Consider the following 25,376-nt stretch of genomic DNA (forward strand, 5'->3'; position numbering starts at 1 on the left):
TTCTGACTGAGCAAATGTCTACATCATTTTTATGCTTTTATGGTGAGTTCTACTGCCAACATAGTTATTTAATGAAAGCCTTCTGCCTTCATCAAAGGTAATACCACTGAAAAATATTCACTGATCTTTGCTTTATGGTATGAAACAGAAGACTGTAAAATATAAATTTGCTTTTAAAATGCAGATAGCAGAGGGCAGACAGCAGAAGCAAGAAGAACTACAATCCTGCAGCCTGTGGAACAAAAACCACATTCACAGAGAGACAGACAAGATGAAAAGGCAGAGGGCTATGTACCAGATGAAGGAACAAGATAAAACCCCAGAAAAACAACTAAAGGAAGTGGAGATAGGCAACCTTCCAGAAAAAGAGTTCAGAATAACGATAGTGAAGATGATCCGGGAGCTCAGAAAAAGAATGGAGGCAAACATTGAGAAGATGCAACAAATGTTTAACAAAGAACTAGAAGAATTAAAGAACAAACAAACAGATGAACAATACAATAACTGAAATGAAAACTACACTAGAAGGAATCAATAGCAGAATAACTGAGGCAGAAAAACAGATAAGTGACCTGGAGGACAGAATGGTGAAATTCACTGCTACGGAACAGAATAAAGAAAAAAGAATGAAAAGAAATGAAGACAGCCTAAGTGACCTCTGGGACAACATTAAACGCAACAACATTTGCATTATAGGGGTCCCAGAAGGAGAAGAGAGAGAGGACCAAAGAAAATATTTGAAGAGATTACAGTCGAAAACTTCCCTAACATGGGAAAGGAAATAGCCACCCAAGTCCAGGAAGCACAGCGAGTCCCATACAGCATAAACCCAAGGAGAAACATGCCAAGACACATAATAATCAAATTGGCAAAATTTAAAGACAAAGAAAAATTATTGAAAAAGCACCAAGGGAAAAACGACAAATAACGTACAAGGGAACTCCCATAAGGTTAACAGCTGATTTCTCAGCAGAAACTCTACAAGCCAGAAGGGAGTGGCATGATACACTTAAAGTGATGAAAGGGAAGAACCTACAACCAAGATTACTCTACCCGGCAAGGATCTCATTCAGATTCGATGGAGAAATCAAAAGCTTTACAGACAAGCAAAAGCTAAGAGAATTCAGCACCACCAAACCAGCTCTACAACAAATGCTAAAGGAACTTCTCTAAGTGGGAAACACAAGAGAAGAAAAGGACACACAAAAACAAACCCAAAAGAATTAAGAAAATGGTCATAGGAACATACATATCGATAATTACCTTAAACGTGAATGGATTAAATGCTCCAACCAAAAGACACAGGCTTGCTGAATGGATACAAAAACAAGACCCATATATATGCTGTCTACAACAGACCCACTTCAGACCTAGGGACACATACAGACTGAAAGTGAGGGGATGGAAAAAGATATTCCATGCAAATGGAAATCAAAAGAAAGCTGGAGTAGCAATACTCTTATCAGATAAAATAGACTTTAAAATAAAGAATGTTACAAGAGACAAGGAAGAACACTACATAATAATCAAGGGATCAAGCCAAGAAGATATAACAATTATAAATATATATGCACCCAACATAGGAGCACCTCAATACATAAGGCAAATACTAACAGCCATAAAAGGGGAAATCGACAGTAACACAATCATAGTAGGGGACTTTAACACCCCACTTTCACCAATGGACAGATCATCCAAAATGAAAATAAATAAGGAAACACAAGCTTTAAATGATACATTAAACAAGATGGACTTAATTGATATTTATAGGACATTACACCCAAAAACAACAGAATACACATTTTTCTCAAGTGCTCATGGAACATTCTCCAGGATAGATCATATCTTGGGTCACAAATCAAGCCTTGGTAAATTTAAAAAAATTGAAATCGTATCAAGTATCTTTTCCGACCACAACGCTATGAGACTAGATATCAATTACAGGAAAAGATCTGTAAAAAATACAAACACATGGAGGCTACACAATACACTACTTAATAACGAAGTGATCACTGAAGAAATCAAAGGGGAAATCAAAAAATACCTAGAAACAAATGACAATGGAGACACGACGATCCAAAACCTATGGGATGCAGCAAAAGCAGTTCTAAGAGGGAAGTTTATAGCAATACAAGCCTACATCAAGAAACAGGAAACATCTCGAATAAACAACCTAACCTTACACCTAAAGCAATTAGAGAAAGAAGAACAAAAAAACCCCAAAGCTAGCAGAAGGAAAGAAATCATAAAGATCAGATCAGAAATAAATGAAAAAGAAATGAAGGAAACAATAGCAAAAATCAATGAAACTAAAAGCTGGTTCTTTGAGAAGATAAACAAAATTGATAAACCATTAGCCAGACTCATCAAGAGAAAAAAGGAGAAGACTCAAATTAATAGAATTAGAAATGAAAAAGGAGAAGTAACCACTGACACTGCAGAAATACAAACGATCATAAGAGATTACTACAAGCAACTCTATGCTAATAAAATGGACAACCTGGAAGAAATGGACAGATTCTTAGAAATGCACAACCTGCCGAGACTGAACCAGGAAGAAATAGAAAATATGAACAGACCAATCACAAGCACTGAAATTGAAACTGTGATTAAAAATCTTCCAACACACAAAAGCCCAGGACCAGATGGCTTCACAGGCGAATTCTATCAAACATTTAGAGAACAGCTAACACCTATCCTTCTCAAATTCTTCCAAAATATTGCAGAGGGAGGAACACTCCCCAACTCATTCTACGAGGCCACCATCACCCTGATACCAAAACCAGGCAAAGATGTCACAAAGAAAGAAAACTACAGGCCAATATCACTGATGAACATAGATGCAAAAATCCTCAACAAAATACTAGCAAACAGAATCCAACAGCACATTAAAAGGATCATACACCATGATCAAGTGGGGTTTATTCCAGGAATGCAAGGATTCTTCAATATACGCAAATCAATCAACGTGATACATCATATTAACAAATTGAAGGAGAAAAACCATATGATCATCTCAATAGATGCAGAGAAAGCTTTCGACAAAATTCAACACCCATTTATGATAAAAGTCCTGCAGAAAGTAGGCATAGAGGGAACTTTCCTCAACATAATAAAGGCCGTATATGACAAACCCACAGCCAACATTGTCCTCAATGGTGAAAAACTGAAACCATTTCCACTAAGATCAGGAGCAAGACAAGGTTGCCCACTCTCACCACTATTATTCAACATAGTTTTGGAAGTGTTAGCCACAGCAATCAGAGACGAAAAAGAAATAAAAGGAATCCAAATCGGAAAAGAAGAAGTAAAGCTGTCACTGTTTGCAGATGACATGATACTATACATAGAGAATCCAAAAGATGCTACCAGAAAACTACTAGAGCTAATCAATGAATTTGGTAAAGTAGCAGGATACAAAATTAATGCACAGAAATCTCTTGCATTCCTGTATACTAATGATGAAAAATCTGAAAGTGAAATTAAGAAAACACTCCCGTTTACCATTGCAACAAAAAGAATAAAATACCTAGGAATAAACCTACCTAAGGAGACAAAAGACCTGTCTGCAGAAAATTATAGGACACTGATGAAAGAAATTAAAGATGATACAAATAGATGGAGAGATATACGATGTTCTTGGATTGGAAGAATCAACATTGTGAAAATGACTCTGCTACCCAAAGCAATCTACAGATTCAATGCAATCCCTATCAAACTACCACTGGCATTTTTCACAGAACTAGAACAAAAAATTTCACAATTTGTATGGAAACACAAAAGACCCCGAATAGCCAAAGCAATCTTGAGAACGAAAAATGGAGCTGGAGGAATCAGGCTCCCTGACTTCAGACTATATTACAAAGCTACAGTAATCAAGACAGTTTGGTACTGGCACAAAAACAGAAATATAGATCAATGGAACAGGATAGAAAGCCCAGAGATAAGCCCACGCACATATGGTCACCTTATCTTTGATAAAGGAGGCAAGCATATACAGTGGAGAAAAGACAGCCTCTTCAATAAGTGGTGCTGGGAAAATTGGACAGGTACATGTAAAAGTATGAAATTAGAACACTCCCTAACACCATACACAAAAATAAACTCAAAATGGATTAAAGACCTAAGTGTAAGGCCAGACACTATCAAACTCTTAGAGGAAAACATAGGCAGAACACTGTATGACATAAGTCACAGCAAGATCCTTTTTGACCCAGGTCCTAGAGAAATGGAAATAAAAACACAAATAAACAAATGGGACCTAATGAAACTTAAAAGCTTTTGCACAGCAAAGGAAACCATAAACAAGACCAAAAGACAACCCTCAGAATGGGAGAAAATATTTGCAAATGAAGCAACGGACAAAGGATTAATCTCCAAGATTTACAAGCAGCTCATGCAGCTCAATAACAAAAAAACAAACAACCCAATCCAAAAATGGGCAGAAGACCTAAATAGACATTTCTCCAAAGAAGAGATACAGATTGCCAACAGACACATGAAAAAATGCTCAACATCATTAATCATTAGAGAAATGCAAATCAAAACTACAATGAGGTATCATCTCACACCGGTCAGAATGGCCATCATCAAAAAATCTAGAAACAATAAATGCTGGAGAGGGTGTGGAGAAAAGGGAACACTCTTGCACTGTTGGTGGGAATGTAAATTGATACAGCCACTATGGAGAACAGTATGGAGGTTCCTTAAAAAACTAAAAATAGAACTACCATATGACCCAGCAATCCCACTACTGGGCATATACCCTGAGAAAACCATAATTCAGAAAGAGTCATGTACCAAAATATTCATTGCAGCTCTGTTTACAATAGCCAGGACATGGAAGCAACCTAGGTGTCCATCATCGGATGAATGGATAAAGAAGATGTGGCACATATATACAATGGAATATTACTCAGCCATAAAAAGAAATGAAATGGAGGTGTTTGTAATGAGGTGGATGGAGTTAGAGTCTGTCATACAGAGTGAAGTAAGTCAGAAAGAGAAAAACAAATACAGTATGCTAACACATATATATGGAATCTAAGGGAAAAAAAAAAAAAAAAAAAAAAGAGGTCATGAAGAACCTAGTGGCAAGATGGGAATAAAGACACAGACCTACTAGAGAATGGACTTGAGGATATGGGGAGGGGGAGGGGTGAGATGTGACAGGGTGAGAGAGTGTCATGGACATATATACACTACCAAATGTAAAATAGATAACTAGTGGGAAGCAGCCGCATAGCACAGGGAGATCAGCTCGGTGCTTTGTGACCACCTAGAGGGGTGGGATAGGGAGGGTGGGAGGGAGGGAGATGCAAGAGGGAAGAGATATGGCAACATATGTATATGTGTAACTGATTCACTTTGTTGTAAAGCAGAAGCTAGCACACCATTGTAAAGCAATTATACTTCAATAAAGATGTTTAAAAAAAAAAAAAAAATTCAATAAACTGTCACACTTTTCTCCTGTTAAAAAAAAAAAAAAAAAAAAAAAAAACAAACCCAAAACAATTAAGAAAATGGTCATAGGAACATACATATCGATAATTACCTTAAACGTGAATGGATTAAATGCTCCAACCAAAAGACACAGGCTTGCTGAATGGATACAAAAACAAGACCCATATATATGCTGTCTACAACAGACCCACTTCAGACCTAGGGACACATACAGACTGAAAGTGAGGGGATGGAAAAAGATATTCCATGCAAATGGAAATCAAAAGAAAGCTGGAGTAGCAATACTCTTATCAGATAAAATAGACTTTAAAATAAAGAATGTTACAAGAGACAAGGAAGGACACTACATAATAATCAAGGGATCAAGCCAAGAAGATATAACAATTATAAATATATATGCACCCAACATAGGAGCACCTCAATACATAAGGCAACTGCTAACAGCTCTAAAAAAGGAAATTGACAGTAACACAATAATAGTGGGGGACTTTAACACCTCACTTACACCAATGGACAGATCATCCAAAATGAAAATAAATAAGGAAACAGAAGCTTTAAATGACACAATAGACCAGACAGATTTAATCGATATTTATAGGACATTCCATCCAAAAACAGCAGATTACACTTTCTTCTCAAGTGCGCACGGAACATTCTCCAGGATAGATCACATCTTGGGTCACAAATCAAGCCTCAGTAAATTTAAGAAAACTGAAATCATATCAAGCATCTTTTCTGACCACAACGCTATGAGATTAGAAATGAATTACAGGGAAAAAAATGTAAAAAACACAAACACATGGAGGCCAAACAATACCTTGCTAAATAACCAAGAGATCACTGAAGAAATCAAAGAGGAAATCAAAAAATACCTAGAGACAAATGACAATGAAAACACGACAATCCAAAACCTATGGGATGCAGCAAAAGCAGTTCTAAGAGGGACGTTTATAGCTATACAAGCCTACCTCAAGAAACAAGAAAAATCTCAAATAAACAATCTAACCTTACACTTAAAGGAACTAGAGAAAGAATAACAAACAAAACCCAAAGTTAGCAGAAGAAAAGAAATCATAAAGATCAGAGTAGAAATAAATGAAGTAGGAACAAAGAAAACAATAGCAAAGATCAGTAAAACTAAAAGCTGGTTCTTTGAGAAGATAAGCAAAATTGATAAACCATTAGCCAGACTCATCAAGAAAAAGAGGGAGAGGACTCAAATCAATAAAATTAACAATGAAAAAGGAGAAGTTACAACAGACACTGCAGAAATACAAAGCATCCTAAGAGACTACTACAAGCAACTCTATGCCAATAAAATGGACAACCTGGAAGAAATGGACAAATTCTTAGAAAGGTATAACCTTCTAAGACTGAACCAGGAAGAAACAGAAAATATGAACAGACCATTCACAAGTAATGAAATTGAAACTGTGATTAAAAATCTTCCAACAAACAAAAGTCCAGGACCAGATGGCTTCACAGGTGAATTCTATCAAACATTTAGAGAAGAGCTAACACCCATCCTTCTCAAACTCTTCCAAAAAATTGCAGAGGAAGGAACACTCCCAAACTCATTCTATGAGGCCACCATCACCCTGATACCAAAATCAGACAAAGATACTACAAAAAAAGAAAATTACAGAGCAATATCACTGATGAATATAGATGCAAAAATCCTCAACAAAATACTAGCAAACAGAATCCAACAACAAATTAAAAGGATCATACACCATGATCAAGTGGGATTTATCCCAGGGATGAAAGGATTCTTCAATATACACAAATCAATCAATGTGATACACCATATTAACAAATTGAAGAAGAAAAACGATATGATCATCTCAATACATGCAGAAAAAGCTTTTGACAAAATTCAACACCCATTTACGATAAAAACTCTCCAGAAAGTGGGCATAGAGGGAACCTACCTCAACATAATAAAGGCCATATACAACAAACCCACAGTAAACATCATTCTCAATGGTGAAAAACTGAAAGCATTTCCTTTAAGATCAGAAACAAGACAAGGATGTTCACTCTCACCACTATTATTCAACATAGTTTTGGAAGTCCTAGCCACGGCAATCAGAGAAGAAAAAGAAATAAAAGGAATACAAATTGGAAAAGAAGAAGTAAAGCTGTCACTGTTTGCAGATGACAGGATACAATACATAGAGAATCCTAAAAATGCCACCAGAAAACTACTAGAGCTAATCAATGAATTTGGTAAAGTAGCAGGATACAAAATTAATGCACAGAAATCTCTTGCATTCCTACACACTAATGATGAAAAATCTGAAAGAGAAAATAAGGAAACACTCCCATTTACCATTGCAACAGAAAGAATACAATACCTAGGAATAAACCTACCTAGGGAGACAAAAGACCTGTATGCAGAAAACTATAAGACACTGATGAAAGAAATTAAAGAGGATACCAACTGATGGAGAGATATACCATGTTCTTGGACTGGAATAATCAATATTGTGAAAATGACTATACTACCCAAAGCAATCTACAGATTCAATGCAATCCCTATCAAATTACCAATGGCATTTTTTACGGAACTAGAACAAAAAATCTTAAAATTTGTATGGAGACACAAAAGACCCCGAATAGCCAAAGCAGTCTTGAGGGAAAAAACGGAGCGGGAGAAATCAGACTCCCTGACTTCAGACTATACTACAAAGCTACAGTAATCAAGACAATATGGTACTGGCACAAAAACAGAAACGTAGATCAATGGAACAAGATCGAAAGCCCAGAGATAAACCCACACACCTATGGTCAACTAATCTATGACAAAGGAGGCAAGGATATACAATGGAGAAAAGACAGTCTCTTCAATAAGTGGTGCTGGGAAAACTGGACAGCTACATGTAAAAGAATGAAATTAGAACACTCCCTAACACCATACACAAAAATAAACTCAAAATGGATTCGAGACCTAAAGGTAAGACCGGACACTATAAAACTCTTAGAGGAAAACAGGAAGAACACTCTGACATAAGTCACAGCAAGATCTTTTTTGATCCACCTCCTACAGTAATGGAAGTAAAAACAAAACTAAACAAATGGGACCTAATGAAACTTCAAACCTTTTGGACAGCAAAGGAAACCATAAACAAGACAAAAAGACAACCCTCAGAATGGGAGAAAATATTTGCAAATGAATCAACGGACAAAGGATTAATCTCCAAAATATATAAACAGCTCATGCAGCTCAATATTAAAAAAACAAACAACCCAATCCAAAAATGGGCAAAAGACCTAAATAGACATTTCTCCAAAGAAGACATACAGATGGCCAAGAAGCACATGAAAAGCTGCTCAACATCACTAATGATTAGAAAAATGCAAATCAAAACTACAATGAGGTATCACCTCACACCAGTTAGAATGGGCATCATCAGAAAATCTACAAACAACAAATGCTGGAGAGGGTGTGGAGAAAAGGGAAACCTCTTGCACTGTTGGTGGGAATGTAAATTGATACAGCCACTATGGAGAACAGTATGGAGGTTCCTCAAAAAACTAAAAATAGAATTACCATATGATCCAGCAATCCCACTACTGGGCATATACCCAGAGAAAACCACAATTCAAAAACACGCATGCACCCCAATGTTCATTGCAGCACTATTTACAATAGCCAGGTCATGGAAGCAACCTAAATGCCCATTGACAGATGAATGGATAAAGAAGTTGTACATATATACAATGGAATATTACTCAGCCATAAAAAGGAACGAAATTGGGTCATTTGTTGAGACGTGGATGGATCTAGAGACTGTCATACAGAGTGAAGTTAAGTCAGAAAGAAAAGCAAATATCGTATATTAACGCATGTATGTGGAACCTAGAAAAATGGTACATATGAACCAGTTTGCAGGGCAGAAGTTGAGACAGAGATGTAGAGAACAAACGTTTGGACACCAAGGGGGAAAAGCCGCAGGGGGGGTGCGGATGGTGGTGTGATGAATTGGGCGATTGTGATTGACATGTATACACTGATGTGCATAAAATTGATGACTAATAAGAACCTGCTGTATAAAAAAATAAATAAAATTAAATTAAAAAATTAAAAAAAAAATGCAGATAGCTTTTAATGAGTCCATATAATCAAGGAAGAACTTTATAGAACATTTTATAGAGCAAAAAGATAAACTAAAACATAAATAAAATTATTTTTCTACTTGGCTAGAATACTTAAGAGAATCTTTAGTGAGAACATAAGAGAGAATCTTCAGTGAGACCACAAGAGAGAATCTTCAGTGAGTCCCCTATTCTCCCTGGTTCTATTTGTCACAAACACTAAGCAGCTCAGAGAAACTGAGACACCATCCAAACAAAAAGGAATACAAAGGAAACAAGAGAACAAAAAAAGAAATTATAAAAAGAGAAAAGATAATGGAAAAAAGTAGGCTCCAGGGCACACTGAATTACAATGCAGGAATTACATGATTTTTACTTTATTATACCGAAGGACAACAAACTCACCGCTTCCCAAATTTAATTTTGCTTCTTTCTCTTAATGTTAAAAACTGCCACCTGACAAACGAGTCATAGTAAGGATTAACATCAGTGGTGATGAAGGAACGGCGCCAGTCTACCTACACAAGGAGAAAGGAAAAGGTAATTTTTGAGAAATTTATATGGTCTCTATGAACAGGAATTCCCATGAATCAATTATTTACTCTTCTACTCCTTATTTCCCAACTTAGAATTATATCAAAAGCAAACCAAAAAATTTCAAGTTCCACCTATTAAATATATAATATGCCACAATTATTATGTTAATTTGTGCTTAATATGTAAGTTTTTAAACACACACATTTACCTATTAAACATACAGGAATTATAATAAATTAAGAAGGAGCATTTACATAACACCTTTATGTATCCCTAAATATTCAAGCTACACTTGGGCTTCTTCATATCTTCTTTCTTTTTTTTTTTTTTTTAAATTTTATTGAAGTATAGTTGATTTACAATGTTGTGGGCTTCTTCATATTCTTTGAATAGAATTCCTTTCTACTAATTGTTAATATATCTATATACATTCCAAAACAACAAATATTGAAGTACTTCATTGCTTACATTGAGGCCCATGTGGTTCTAATCTGACAATAACAGTACCAAGTCATTACTGGAATATATTATTCTAAATTAAGAGGTAGTCCAAATCTCATTCAATCACACAAATATAAATGTATTTTTCATATTTCCTTACACTCTGGGGGTGATGGGCATACCTTCAAACCCATTCTCTTCAGATCCTGAACAGCCAGTGGCGGGAAATAGTCAAGCCAATATTCTGCTTCAGAAAATTTGACTATCTCTTCATCAGACAGACCAAGGGATTTCATAATCTCCCACTGGTATTTAGAAGATCCAGCTTTAGCAGCAGCTTTACTCTGAAAATAACAGCAAAACCAAACTCCATCAAAGAACAACTAACAACTGGTTAAGTAATTCCAGGACCACAGTAATTTTAAGTGAATAATCCTATTTGGTAGTTTTTTAAAATCTAAGACAATACTGTTGACATGTCAGAATACTGCAGGATCTGGATGTACTGTTCTGTTTGCCAAACCGTATAGTCTGATACCTGGATTCTGACACCAAAGATAACTATCAATACAGAGGTGGAACCATAAAAAATTATCATCACAAAGATAAGATCTTAGCACCAAACCTTCACTATTTCCTTTTTTCAAATACCATATGCACCTTTTTTAGCTATGAATAAGCTGCTAACAAGAGTTTCTTCCTTTTCCAATATTTACCAATATCAAAAAGGTAACCACATGCCAGGGACTGGAGGTAGGCAAAAAGGCTGAACTATATAAAAAGGTAGGACAAGGAATTTGGGGGCTGAGGAAACTGCTCTGTATAGTATTGTGGTGGTAGAAACATGACTCCATGCACTTGTCAAACCAACACAACGATACACTGTGAAGAGTGAGAGAGAGATGGAGGAAAGGAGGGAGGGAGGGAAGAAAGGAGGGAGGGAGGGAAGAAGGGAGGGAGGGAGGGAGGGAGAGAGAGGAAGGAAGAAAGGAAGGGAAGGAAGGAGGGAGGGAAGGAGGGAAGGAGGGAGGGAGGGAGGAAAGGAAGGAAGGAAGGAAGGAAGGAAGGAAGGAAGAGTTTACATTAATTAAAAAAAAAACCTCATTTAAAAAAATATAAAGAAATTTTTTTAAATGTATAAAGAAATAAATACAGACGCGTACGTATAAGCGGGTTAGCAGACATACATGTATTTCCTTGCTCTTTCTACTGAGAGGACCTAGAAACAATGAGCATAACTAGCACTCGAAACTTAGTTTCTAAATTCCATATTTCAATAAAAGGAGAAAGGACTCCTTGGAAGAGTGGTTGACTCTGGGGCTAAAACAGGGAAAATACAAAATGAGCCTGGAGCATCTTGTGGCACCTGAAAGTATAGAAGTGCTCAAAAAAAACAAAAAAAACAAAAAAGAAAAAAAGAAAGAAAGAAATAGAAAAAAGAAAAAAAGATGGGGGCATGTCAAATGGACACAGGAGCCCACCTAAAAGATTCCAATGGCCATTGCTAGAACAATTTGAGCAATAACAATAACTCAAAAAAACCCAATAGGATTAGATTATAACCCAAAGAATAAATAAATATGCATGAATCCACACTGATATAAAAAAGAAATTAATAAATAAGTAAATGGGGGAGAAAGAATTTTTCCTTTCAGAAGAATTCCAGATAATAAATGTAGAAGGAATGAGGGAAACGGAAAATCACCATTAGAACAAAATATGCAGCAATAACCATTGCAGGGAAGATCCACTGATGAATGCTAAAATTAGTGAGCAAATATATAAAAAGAAACAAGATATTGGGACTTCCCTGGTGATCCAGTGGGTAAGACTCCGCACTCCCAGCGCAGGGGGCCCGAGTTCGATCCCTGGTCAGGGAACTAGATCCTGCATGCGTGCCACAACTAAGAGTTTGCATGCCACAACTAAGAGTCCACATGCCACACGCAACTAAAAGATCCTGCATGCCACAACAAAGATCCCGAGTGCCACAACTAAGACCCAGTGCAGCCAAAATAAATAAATAAATAAATAAAAATCTTAAAAAAATAAAGTATACATACTCAATGGTTTAAAAAAAAAAAAAAGAAACAAGGTATTATTTCCATAGCCTCAAAGTACCTCTCCCAAAAAATACATGAATTACAAAGGGAAAAATGAAATCTTTACAGGAGAAAAACCTAATAGACACCACCTAAACCAAATGATCAAGGTTAACATCACCAGTAATAAGATATATCAATATCTTATACTATCTGATATGACGCATTGAAGACACAACACCTTTAATCTACTCATGAGAAAGCATTAGACAAACCCAAAATGAGGGACATTCTATAAGTTATCTGACCAGTACTCTTCAAAAGTGCCAAGATCATGGAAGACAGAAGAAGAGACATGACAAGGAAACGCAAAATGGGATTTTGGACTGGATCTTGGAACAGAATAAGGATATTAAGGAAAAACTGTTAAATCCAAATGAAGTCTGTAGTTTCTTAAACAGTATTGTTCAAATGTTGGTTTCTTAGTTTTGAGAACTGTACCATGGTTATATAAGATGTAACTGGGTTAAGATTCTAAGGGAACCCTGTACAATCCTGTAATTCTTCTGTAAGTCTAAAATTATTTCAAAATAAAGTAAAAAGGGGAAAAAAGGTAATCAAAAAGTGAGAAAGATAATTCTGCTTTATTACTTTTTAAAAATTACTGAGTATTTTTTATGTGTCAGGTACTACGCTAGTACTGGGAATGTACATATAAATCAGACAAATATAAATATAAAACTTCAACCAAAATAAGTATCATCAAACCACCAAACCTTTTTTCCTTTAGCTTTATCCTTAATTATTATATCTTCTGTTTTAATACTGATTTCTTCTTCTTCCTCTTCCTCATCCGGAAAATCAGGGGGGCAACCATAAAGCTCTATTTCTCTTTTCAATTTATCAGCACATGCCTACAAAAAACACAACATTAGAGACGGTAAAGTTAAAAATTCAAGGTGGAAACAATTTGAGTTTTTTTGTTGTTTCTATGGCCAACTAAAACTGACTCTGGAGCTTCCCTGGTAGTGCAGTGGTTAAGAATCTGCCTGCCAATGCAGGGGACACGGGTCTGAGCCCTGGTCCAGGAAGATCCCACATGCCACGGAGCAACTAAGCCCATGTGCCACAACTACTGAGCCTGCGCTCTAGAGCCCTCACGCCACAACTACTGAAGCCTGCGTGCCACAACTACTGAAGCCCGCATGCCTAGAGCCCGTGCTCCGTAACAAGAGAAGCCACCGTGATGAGAAGCCTGCGCACCGCAACGAAGAGTAGCCCCCGCTCGTCAACAACTAGAGAAAGCTTGCGCGCAGCAACGAAGACCCAACACAGTCAAAAATAAATAAATAAATAAATAAATTTATTTTTTTAAAAAAAACCTGACTCTGAAATTTAGGTAGATAGGACAGACATTAAGTTAGAAAACAAACCCTGAAAGATGAAGGGATTTATCCAAGGTTATAAAGCTAGTAAGCTGCAGAATTACAACATGAACCTGCACTTAACAACCCCAGCTCTTTTCAGCTGTACCATAATGAGTCCACTGTCACAAAGATGACACCAAGTAGACAGTGTTAAAGTTATGAGAAAAATACAAATATAGAATTGTGAATTTCAAAAAAAGGGAGGGGACACTTCTATGAAGAATTTCAGCTAACAAATAGGGAAAGAATGAGACAACTAGAAAGTCACCATTTTACAACCACAAATTCAATAATTGAAAGACAAGGATCATGAACGGATGCTAAAAGCACTGAGTTACTGGGTAACCAAATATTCAGAGGCTCTTAAGGTATCATCCCACAGATTACTTTTTAATTAGAAAAGAGAAAAGTTACCTTTAGAATGAGGAAATCTGGCAGTATTAACTTAATATCACTAAAATGACACAAGGTGCCATTATATGTCTTTTGATGTGATACAGTGGGAAGTTCCAACCTCATCGACGTAGTACTGGTGATAACCAAATGCAAAGTGTGATCCACAAAATAAAAAGGAAAAAAACACCAGAAAGGATACAACAATGTTCAATTTTGTGGAGTGGACAATGGGACTATGACAATGTAGAAGAACACCCTTGCTCTCAACAGATGCAAGCTGCAATGTTTAGGGGTGACACGTCATGATGTCTGCCAACTTACTTTCAATGAATTCACAGAAAAAGGGAGAAAAAAGTGTGCATGTGTTGTATGTTGAGAGACAGAACTAGAGCAACTGTGGCAAATGTTAATACTTGGTGACTATAAGTGAAGGGTACATGGGTGCTCACTGTACTATCGTTTTACCTTTCCTATAGGTTGGACATTTTTCAAAATAAAAGACTGGAGAATAAAAAGAAATGAGTTATATTTCCCAATTCCCAAGGATTTAGGGAATCCTTTCAACTGTAGTTTTCTTGCCCATTGTTTATCGAAAATTATTTTTATTATAAATTTATGACAAATTTAAGACACTTGCAAAAATGACCAAAATATGATAGAACTGTTTATTATTTTATTCCAACAGCCTATATACGCCATGAATGCACAAAACACTGCCCATTTTACTTGTTAGTAGTTATTATCTAATTCTAAAACAGAAATATGAATATATAAGGAACCAAAAAATATCAGCATTACTTAGAAATCACTTAGACCTTAATGTGTGCCCTTTAAGCACGTCTCCAAATGTTTTCTAAAAATTAATCTTCACGATAATAAATTCAGTTCACTTCAAAAAACATTTTAACGTAATATAGAAGTACATATTTGAAAACCCTATTTCAAGCTCTTGAACTGGATATTACTATTTGCTCTAAGCTAAAAAGAGTACAAAGCAATCCCAAAAGCAATCTTACCTTAACAGGCATTCCAGTACAGTGTAAACCAAAGGGAAACAGACAAGTTTTTCCTTTCAATCTCTGGTACCCTACTGCAAACTACAGAAAAAAAATTAAATTTAAACTACAAATTTAAATGCTAGACGAATACAAAATTCTGACTTTTCACGAAGATCATCAGTTTTGTTTTCCTCTTCACATCTTCCTTTAGAATACCAGTTAGATATTATAGTCATTCCAAAGTTATCCTTTTTTCTCTGTCTTTTCACCAACCTATAAATTACTTATGAACATGTACACATACCTAGACCCCTGCACACACACACATACAGCACGTGAAAATAGAAAAATTAAATTACTTAAACATAAAAACCATGCTTAAAATTAAGGAATTCTAAGTTCCCTTAACAGGAAATAAATTCTATAGATGCCATTTTCTTTGAAACAGTATTTATTAAAGACCCCCCCATCCCATTACATTAAACATAGAGGAAGCTTTACCTCACATTTGGATAAAGAAAATGTATGTCCCAAGTGAAGGCGCCCATTCATATATGGATATGGGAAGGTTACAAAGTACTTGTCCTTGCTGCAAAACAAACATGTAAAAAAGAAAGTACAAAAAAGAAAATGTTAAATTCCTTTTACAATTAAGGGTGGGGTCATGGGGACAGTTACTATAAATAACTTGTTTAAATTTTAGTTATTAAACAGACATTGAAAATTAAATTTATAAATCCAGAAATTATAAGCTCTCTAAAATTGAAAATTGTTTTTGATTTAGAAAAACTAAGATATTATAGGTGGCTATTAAAGAACTAAATATCCTTGTAGCAAATATTGGAGGTTTAACTTAAGCTAAAATACTGAGTTAAAAATGATATACCAAAAAAAAAAAAATTAATAGGGAGACTGGATTAATTTACTGTTTTACTGATTAAATGAGATATGCTTTCATTAGATATATATAAAGCAATTCAAAGTCCCTCAGGTAGAATAAAACATCTTCAAAATTACACGATATGTGATAAATTCCCTTAAAAAGCACCTTTTTAAAGCTGCTTAACGTATTATGTTATACTCCTTTTTTCTATGAATCAAGTGTATCTAACAGACATACGTAAGTTATAAAGCACACCTGTGCTTCATAAGTGACCACCTGTAAACACACCATCCAACTTATGAACTCACTGAAGCTACCTGTGTGCTACTCCCCACCCTCCCACCAGAGAGAACCATTATCTTGAAATTTACTTTTGTCATTCCTTTGTTTTTGAATAGTTTGCACATATGTCTATGCCTTTAAACGATACATCATTTAGTTTCACTCACCTGTGAGCTTTTTTCATTTAATGTTATGTTTCTAAGTTTCTTCAGTTCATTTTCTTTCACTGAGCAAAAGCACTTTCTAATTCACTTTTGATTACTTTAAATTACCTTAGATTTGACCAAAGTTCTAGAACCAAATAAAAACTTCCAATTATAGTTTAAAGTATAACACCAGAGACTTTGTATTAGAGCAAATTCTTTTCCTCTCTTTAAAAAAAAAAAAAAAAATTCCATTAGAGTGTAGCTTAGTAGCAAGGATAGACTTTGGAATCAGAAAGTCCTGATAAGAAGTCCAAGTCCTGTCAATTCCTAGCTATGCAATCTTAAGCTGGTTACTAAATCTCTCTGTGTCTCAGTATACTCATCAATAAAACAAAAATTAAAATACTGGTAACCTTAAAGCATTACTAAGAACATTAAATGAGAATATGCATGTTAAAAAATGGCATATTTCCGGGACTTCCCCTGGTGGCGCAGCGGTTAAGAATCCACCTGCCAATGCAGGGGACATGGGTTCGATCCCTGGCCCGGGAAGATCCCACATGCCGTGGAGCAACTAAGCCCATGTGCCACAACTACTGAGCCTGCGCTCTAGAGCCCACGCGCAGCAACTACTGAGCCCGCGTGCTGCAACTACTGAAGCCCGCGCACCTAGAGCCTGTGCTCCGCAACAAGAGAAGCCACCGCAATGAGAAGCCCACGCACCACAACGAAGAGTAGCCCCCGCTTTCCACAACTAGAGAAAGCCTGCGTGCAGCAACGAAGACCCAACGCAGCCAATAAATAAATAAATAAATAATAATAAATTTTTTTTAAAAATGGCATATTTCCTACTGCCTTGGCATATTGAACAATACCTGTTCAATATTAGCTACTATTATTGCTACTGTTGTCAGTGCATTTCCTCAACTCTAAGAAGCACATTTTTCTACATTCCAACATATCTGAAATTGCAATGCATCTTATAAGTGATGCACATATTTACTGTGGTACTGTGTTGCAGCAGTTACTTTGTTTTTCCCCAGTATCATATCATTATCTATGGTCTGTCTTCTAATAAACAATTCTTAACAACAAGGCAATACAGATTTATAAAATGAGATCTTTAAATACAGAAATCCTTCAAAATTTATATTCTGTGCCTTTGGAGATAATTATCACTATAATATGAATCTCCGTAACAGAATGACTTGCTATTATCAGTCAGCAAAGATAAAACTTCAAAACATTTTCCTTTGTCTAACTATGAAAAATATTAGTTTTTAAAAAAACCTTTACGTAGGAAAAAATCCTTTAAGATTCCATAGGAAAGAGGATGCTAATTTGAAATAGAGAAAGTGGAAGTTACCTCCTTCAGCCTGTTTCAGACATTGTAAATACAATCTGCCTTATTCCTTCCACAGAGCAGTTTCTGCAGCCAATGGTTCTGGAAACACAAGGTGTAGAATTTCACAAACTATTACTCACCTAGTCTGTTTCTCTAAATTAGATGCATTGACCTCAAACACTTTCTTGGCATCCCATTTTTGTTGAACTTCCTTCTCAATCTTCTTCAAGAAGTCCACTTTGGTTGTTCTTTTTCTTTCCTATTGGACACAAAAGAGATAGAATAATACACTCTATATTTCAGCAGACTTGCTTTAGAAAAAGGAAAAAAAAAATCTGACTTCACACAGAACTGAGCTGTTTACTGACAGATTAATTTTTCCATGGTTATCCTGAAATTTAAATGAGTAAGACTAAAAATTAGGGTTATCATGACCTGATAGGGTTATCCACTTCAGATGTCAAAGGGATGACTAAAGAATTACTTAAATACATAAAAAAGCTGTGAAATACTTGTTTTTAATTAGATACTACAATATAACACCGTTGTCAAATGTTCCTATTTAGTTAAAATAGATGAATACTTAGAAAAGCATAGGATGGTGCAATGCCTGCTTGCCCAGCTGCAATTATGCCCACCAAAGGAGGATGGTGAGGCCTAATGGGTAGAGGCTGAGAGAGGATTAGTCATCTGCGTGTTCTTTTTTTCAAGGAAGCTGACGAAGAACTTCTCTCCAAAATGGTTAACAGGTTATTAATATGAAATCAAAATGAAACAGAATGGCAAACATGCCTCCAGCATATTGGATCTACCTGGCAACATTCCCATCATCCCTTATGCTACCCTTGGATGAAAATAAAAGGAAAAAACATGCATGATCACTCTATCTCTGAAAAAGAAGGATTAGAACTTCCCTCTCAGTTTGTGACTCTGTGAAAAAGAATTAGCTACTAAAAGCACGTGTGCTACAGCTGAGGTGGAACATGGGACTTATGTAACTGGCAACTGTGAAAGCTGGATACCAATGGACCATACACAATCTAATTCTGTTTTGAAAACTTAATATTAGTTTCTAGAATTTTATTTTCTTGTACAAAATTATCTGAGCCGAAATTAGATTTTCTTCCCCTTCTTACATGCTAACATTTCCAGATTCTGCAGCATTTTCAAATGAGAAAATACCCTGGTTCTACTTATACTGAATACCTTTACAACCTACTGGGCAAGTGACCTTGCCAAGTCATGTCGTGTCTCCCTCTGTCCTTCCACCCAACAATTTAAAACATGCTTTCTACTCATATCACAGATATACTGGATTTTTAGACAGCTATTTTTAAAAATGGTTACACAAATTTGAAGTACTATGCAAATGGGACTTCTGCGCAATTAAAAAAAAACCCTAAACTTACCACTATTTCTTCAATAACTATCTTAAATATACCTTGTGTATTATGTAATAAAAATAAGAGTACTAAAATTAGGTAAGATTCAGTACAAATCTACCACAGAGTTGTCAACTCTGTTTTACTATTTTCAGTTTTTTGGGGTTTTTTTTCTTTCTTTTTTTTCCTTTTTTTTTTTTTCTTTTTTCTTTTTCTTTTTTTTTTTTTTTTTTGGCCATGCCATAGGGCTTGTGGGATCTTAGCTCCCCGACCAGGGATTGAACTCCAGCCTTCCCCACTAAAATCGCAGAGTCCTAACCACTGGACCGTCAGGGAATTCCCTCAGTTTTCTTTATTTTAAATCAAAGGATTTGATTAGTAAATCAAGTTTACTATTCCTTTTTATTTTTTTAAGCAAGTTTAAGATAGAAGAGGACAAGCAACAGAAAGATGAAATGTCAGCTTACAAGGGGAGGTGCAATGATGGATTAAAAGAACCCTGCCACAAAGGCAGAGAGGAAATAAGAAAGAATTCCACGTTTGAAAAGTCATGGACAAAAGTTTCTCTAGCACCAAAGGAAAATAAAAACAACAAGTAAATTTTTTATTTCTATAAATCCTGACTAGATCGTAATTGCTGTGAGTAGAACTTATATCAAAACACAAATCTGATCAAGTCAATTCCTCTTCAGAGGTTCTCTACTGCTCTCTGGATAAAGACCATACTCTTGAACCTGGCACTCGAGGCCCTTCTTATCTCATCTTTGCCAGGCCCCTCCCTCTTCCCTCTCACCACCACTCCAGGCCTATTAAGCCACCTGCACTTTCCCAAGTGTGCCAAGCTCCCTCTCTCCCCTCTGGGCCTTTGTTCAAGCTATTCTCTCCGCCCTCATACCCCACCAATCTCTTTGCCTGGCTACCTCATCCTTCAGGTCTCAGCTAATCACCTGCCTTGATTCCCCAAGAGAGTATCAGGTACCATTCTTAATATGTTCCTACCTACCAGTATTACCTCTATGATAGCACTAATCACGCAGTATCAGTATCAGTCTATCTTCCCCATAGGACTGTAAGTTTGTTCACAGTGGGGACTGTGTCTCATTTCTCATTATATCCTCAATGTCTAAGCTCATAGCAGTTCTCAAATATTTGTTGAACATTTAAAGATTTAAAAAGAGAAATGAGTAATACACTGCCAGCTTTTGCATACCATGGCCATAACAAAATAACCTAAGACTAAGAGCTGAGTTGCATATTTGAGTCAAGTTGCTAAGCAACTGGGACTCTTTCCCAAGAATTTCCATAAAACTAAATGTGGCTGCATAAGGAATTTCCTTTTCCAAGAAAGAATAAGGCCCTCCATCTATTCATTCTTTTCCATTCCTGCTACCAACCAACTTCATTTAGACCCTCAGCTCCTTGGCCCCCTCTTACTGCAAAATCCTCTTTATAACAAATAACCTGTAAGTTATAAGTAAGTCTCTCTATTCCTATACATACTGACCCCTGTTTTCAATTCTAACATGCAAGAACTACCATTTGAAAAAAAGCCATGGCAGAGACGACAGTTTGCCTATGCGATATCCATTCCCTCCCTTTCTTCCTCAGCAACAGACGCCCAACCTTACTTAGGGTACTGCAGCAAAGGCAGTTAAGCATACTCTTCCATGGTTCCAGGAGAATTCACAGATTGGAGCTATGGGACTGGGTTCTGGCAAAGGAGTTTTGAGCAGAAGAAAGTAAGTCACTTCCACCTGGCCCTTAAAACAGCCTGTACAACTCCTAATAGCCAACTTAATCTGTAGGTGGAAGAGGCACACTGCCTAGGGCCCATAATACTTCTACGGGCTCATCAAAATATTTTACTATCTTTTAAAATCAGAAGAAAAAATTAAACTTTTGGATAGAAGAAAAATCTTTAATATATAATATTAATATATCTGTCTTTATACAACACAGTTGTCAAATATAATTTCTAATATTTTTTTTTTTACAGAGGAAGCAGCCCAAAGGCAAAAGTATCTAAGGCCTCATGAAGCCTTGTTGTGCCTCCTATCCTAGGGTCATGGGTCATATGAAATCCCACTGTATCATTAGTAAATTCCTCTTTCCTTTAACCAACTTGAGTTGGCTTCCACTGCATGCAACCAAATAATCCCTGATATTTACCCAACCGGGTTGTAAACTCCTGGCAGACAGCAACTTTTAGAACATTTATAGTCACCTCAGCACCACATCCAATGCTAATAGACACAGAGGTTACATGACAAATATTTTTTGCTTAAAAATGACATCAACCACCCATGAAAGCAAAGGTCTTCACAAATTACTTAGAACTATGTGTTTCTTTTCACTGTACTAAGCATGCTAAATGCACAAAAGCTCTTCTTTGAGGTCTCTGCTTCTCAGAAAAACTTGTTCCTCAAAACTCGAAGGTCAATTGTAATGAAATCTGATATTGGCCCCAGCACCAACTTGTTGTATAACTTTGAGCAAGTCACTTGATCAATCTGAGTCTCAATTTCTTCATTGGTTACTCAACTAAACAATTGGTTTGCTGTTTTGTCTCATTTTGTTTCGTTTTGTTTTGTTTTTGGCCGCGCTGCTTGGTTTGCGCAATATTAGTTCCCCGACCAGGGATCGAACCCATGCCCTCGGCAGTGAAAGCACAGAGTCCTAACCACTGGACGGCCAGGAAATTCCCAACAATTGATTATTTTAATTAGTTAAAAGGTTATTTAACAAGAGCGAAGTTCCTAAACTTTGGGCCTATTGACATTTGGGGCCAAATAATTCTTTGTTTTCAGGGGCTGTCATGGGCACTGCAAGATGTTTAGGAACATCCCTGGCTTCTACCCACTAGCTGCCAGTAGCATACCCCCAGTTGTGATAATCCAGAGTCTCCAGACCACATGTTCTCTGGGGGACAAAATCGCCCCCAGTAAAGAACCACTGAACTAGATAATAAACTTTTCCATATATTCATAGTATTCTGCAGTTCTTAAAACTTTTATGCACATTAACTTATTTGATCTTAACAACAACTCTAAGAGGTGGGCAACAATCGCCCTAAGAAGTGGGCAGACCAGCGATTACCATTTCAAAGATGATGAATCTGAAGCTCAGAGATCATCATGCCAGCAAATGGTCAGGCTGGACAAAAACCCTCATCTTCTGACTTCTATTTCTGCTTTCTCTTAGTACTCTGGCCATATCCTAGCACCACTGGCTGTAGAACTTAGACAAGATCCTTAACCTCTTTAAGCCTCCATTTCTCTATCTATAAAATGAGGATAATAATTATATCTACCTTGTACTATTATGATGAGCATTAAGAGATAATATGCACGAAGGACTTAGCATAGTGCCGGACCCATGGTAGATGCTCAATAATGCTAAACATTATCACAGAGGGACAACTAGACATCATGTGCTTTTTATCAGATGTCAAAATGGCATTGTGGTTATGTTTTAAGAGAATATCTCATTATATTTTAAAAACTTACTGAAATATGTATGGATGAAATGATACAGCACCTTGAATTTGTTTAAAATGAATTCTGAGAGGTGGAGGAGGTTCTGGGGAAGGTATGACTGAAACGAGGTTGGCCCTGAACTGCCAATTATTGAAGTTGGGCGATGGGTACATGGAAGTACATAACACTATTATCTCTACTTTGTTCACTATTTAAATTTTCCAAATGAAAATTTTTTAAATAAAAAATTTAAAGTTGACTATTATCTTTATTACAACAAATCCCCAGGTCTAAGTCTGACATGTAAAAGGTATTAAAACTGTCAAAACCTCTATAAAATAAATATTCCTACGATATGAAGGAAATTACATTGCTTGCTCTTTACAAATTCAATTATAATATAAAAACTAATTTTATATCCATGCTACTCCATGTTTATTATCTTATACTCTTTACTATTGGTAAGGTTTCTTCCAGAGTTAGAAAACTTTCATTACAGGAGGGTGCTTGCAAAAGAAATTTCCCCATAGTTTACAATTGCAAATAGTACAATAATTAAGAGAATAAGCTCCAGAATGGGACCAAATGAATTAAAATTCTACTTCTTAGTAGGTCTGATCTCACCCCCTCTATTCTATACAGGAACATCACTTTTCTCTATCAATTTTCCCTTTCTACAGGACAATTTCCATAACCATACAACCACTATATAATTTCTCCTGTCCTTCAAAAAAAACCAAAACCAAACAAACAAAAAAACCCTCTTTTAACCTTCATCTATTACCCCATTCCTCTGCTCTCCTTCATAGAATTCCTCAAGAGTTGTCCATACTCATTATCTCCAGTCTCTCTCTTCCCATTAATTCTTGAACACTCTTCAATCAGGACCTATGAGGCTTTATATGACCTACATCCACCCACCAATCAACTACCACCACCACTACCACCCCCCCACACACACACACATCATCATCATCATCATCATCATCATCATCATCACCTCCCCCTGGATGACAGTCCTTTGCACATACAACCGTCCTTGTTTTTCACTCCACTCACACTGTTGGCTCTGCCCGGAAATCTTTTCCTCCGTATAGCTGCATGGCTTGCTCCCTTACCTTCTGCCACAATGCCACCTCAGCAAAGCCTTTCTTGATCCCCCCCTTCCTGATCTATTTTTTTTGTTTATAGCACCTACCGGCACCTGACATATTTTACCACATACTTTAGAATGTAGCGCACACACACGTAAACACCATGAAAGCAGAAATGTTTGTCTCCTCTACAAAGAGGCGCTCAAAAATTTTTTGTTGAAAGGAGAAATCAATGTCACATACTCCTCTTTCTCCAAATCAGTTTTTAGAAACTTTGGTGAAATAACACACGTGACATAAAGTCGTCTACAAAATTAAAGATATCAGGGCCTCGCTCATCAGCTAGCAAGAAAAGGCACATCCTCACAACAGCCAAGCCTTAAACGTGGGAGGCAAGGCCTCCCGTTTCTTTAGAAAAGGATTTTTTCCCTTCAGGACAGTGGCTACCACGTGGGGCCCCTAGACTCTGGCGAAAGCAGGTAACCAGCCGGGTTCCAAGGCCTGGCCTAGCGGACCCTCTTCCCGCCAAAACTCACCGCCATGGCGCCGCCCGTCCGACTGTGCAAACCCACGACGGTGACTTCGGTGATTCCCCCTCAAAGGAGTGGTTACAACCTTTCCCCTCCCTCTCTGGGAAGGCAGGCCTACCACGACACTAAAGCACACACTTCGCACCTGATGAGGCAATCACGGGCTCACTAAATAAGTACTTCCGGGGGCATCTCGTAGCCTGCTGGGAATCATAGTTCCCAGACCCCTAGACCCCACGTCCTTCAGGCATCTATTGACTACATTTCCCAGAGGACAACAGGCTACGGAAGTGTACCCGATAAGCCACTCAGAGGGGCACCGGTAGTGACGTCATGAGCATGTTGAACTACAAACCCCATGATGCAGTTCGGGGTCGCAGACGGCCGCGAGCGCGCCCTGACCGACGTGGGGATAGCCCGCGTTCAACCTTTTCACCGTATGGAGCTGGGTCGCGTGTCTTGTCAGGATGCCAGGATGCAAGGTGTATTCGTCTTCAGTGACTGAGGTGCTAATTATGAGTTGCGGTTGTGCACAGATATTTATCACTGTCGGTGGCATTCAAAAGTCCAGAATTTAGACATTTTATAACCATTTATTAACAATCTCCATTTTTTTAAAGGAGAGGCTGGAAGCCTTCTACCTGGTCCCAGTGCCAAGCTCAGACTGTTTCATCCGTGTCACCAACCAAGACTGAGCTGTCTGAAGTACTAGTCACTAGCCACATTGTGGCTATTTAAATTAACTAAAATTAAGTAAAGTTTAAAATTTATTTCTTCAATCGCACTAGCCACTTTTCATGTGCTGGAAAGTCCATGTGCCTAGTTGTTACCGTATC

At 37.0% G+C, this 25,376-nt stretch overlaps 1 protein-coding gene across 1 annotated transcript in view; it reads right to left on the reverse strand.

Annotated features, from left to right (window-relative positions):
• LARS1 (leucyl-tRNA synthetase 1) overlaps window positions 1–24,693 on the reverse strand; it is a 70,793-nt gene extending 46,100 nt beyond the window's left edge. The window contains exons 1-7 of the mRNA XM_061189793.1: window positions 24,547–24,693; window positions 18,199–18,317; window positions 15,904–15,991; window positions 15,421–15,501; window positions 13,358–13,495; window positions 10,722–10,883; window positions 9,967–10,079 (exon numbers count right to left, since the gene is read on the reverse strand). Of these exons, the coding sequence (XP_061045776.1) occupies window positions 9,967–10,079; window positions 10,722–10,883; window positions 13,358–13,495; window positions 15,421–15,501; window positions 15,904–15,991; window positions 18,199–18,317; window positions 24,547–24,552 (707 nt within the window). The 5' untranslated portion in view covers window positions 24,553–24,693. The remainder of the gene's footprint in view (window positions 1–9,966; window positions 10,080–10,721; window positions 10,884–13,357; window positions 13,496–15,420; window positions 15,502–15,903; window positions 15,992–18,198; window positions 18,318–24,546) is intronic.
• Window positions 24,694–25,376: the final 683 nt, after the last annotated feature.

Source organism: Eubalaena glacialis, chromosome 4 (genome assembly GCF_028564815.1).
Source record: "Eubalaena glacialis isolate mEubGla1 chromosome 4, mEubGla1.1.hap2.+ XY, whole genome shotgun sequence".
Lineage (NCBI taxonomy): Eukaryota > Metazoa > Chordata > Mammalia > Artiodactyla > Balaenidae > Eubalaena > Eubalaena glacialis.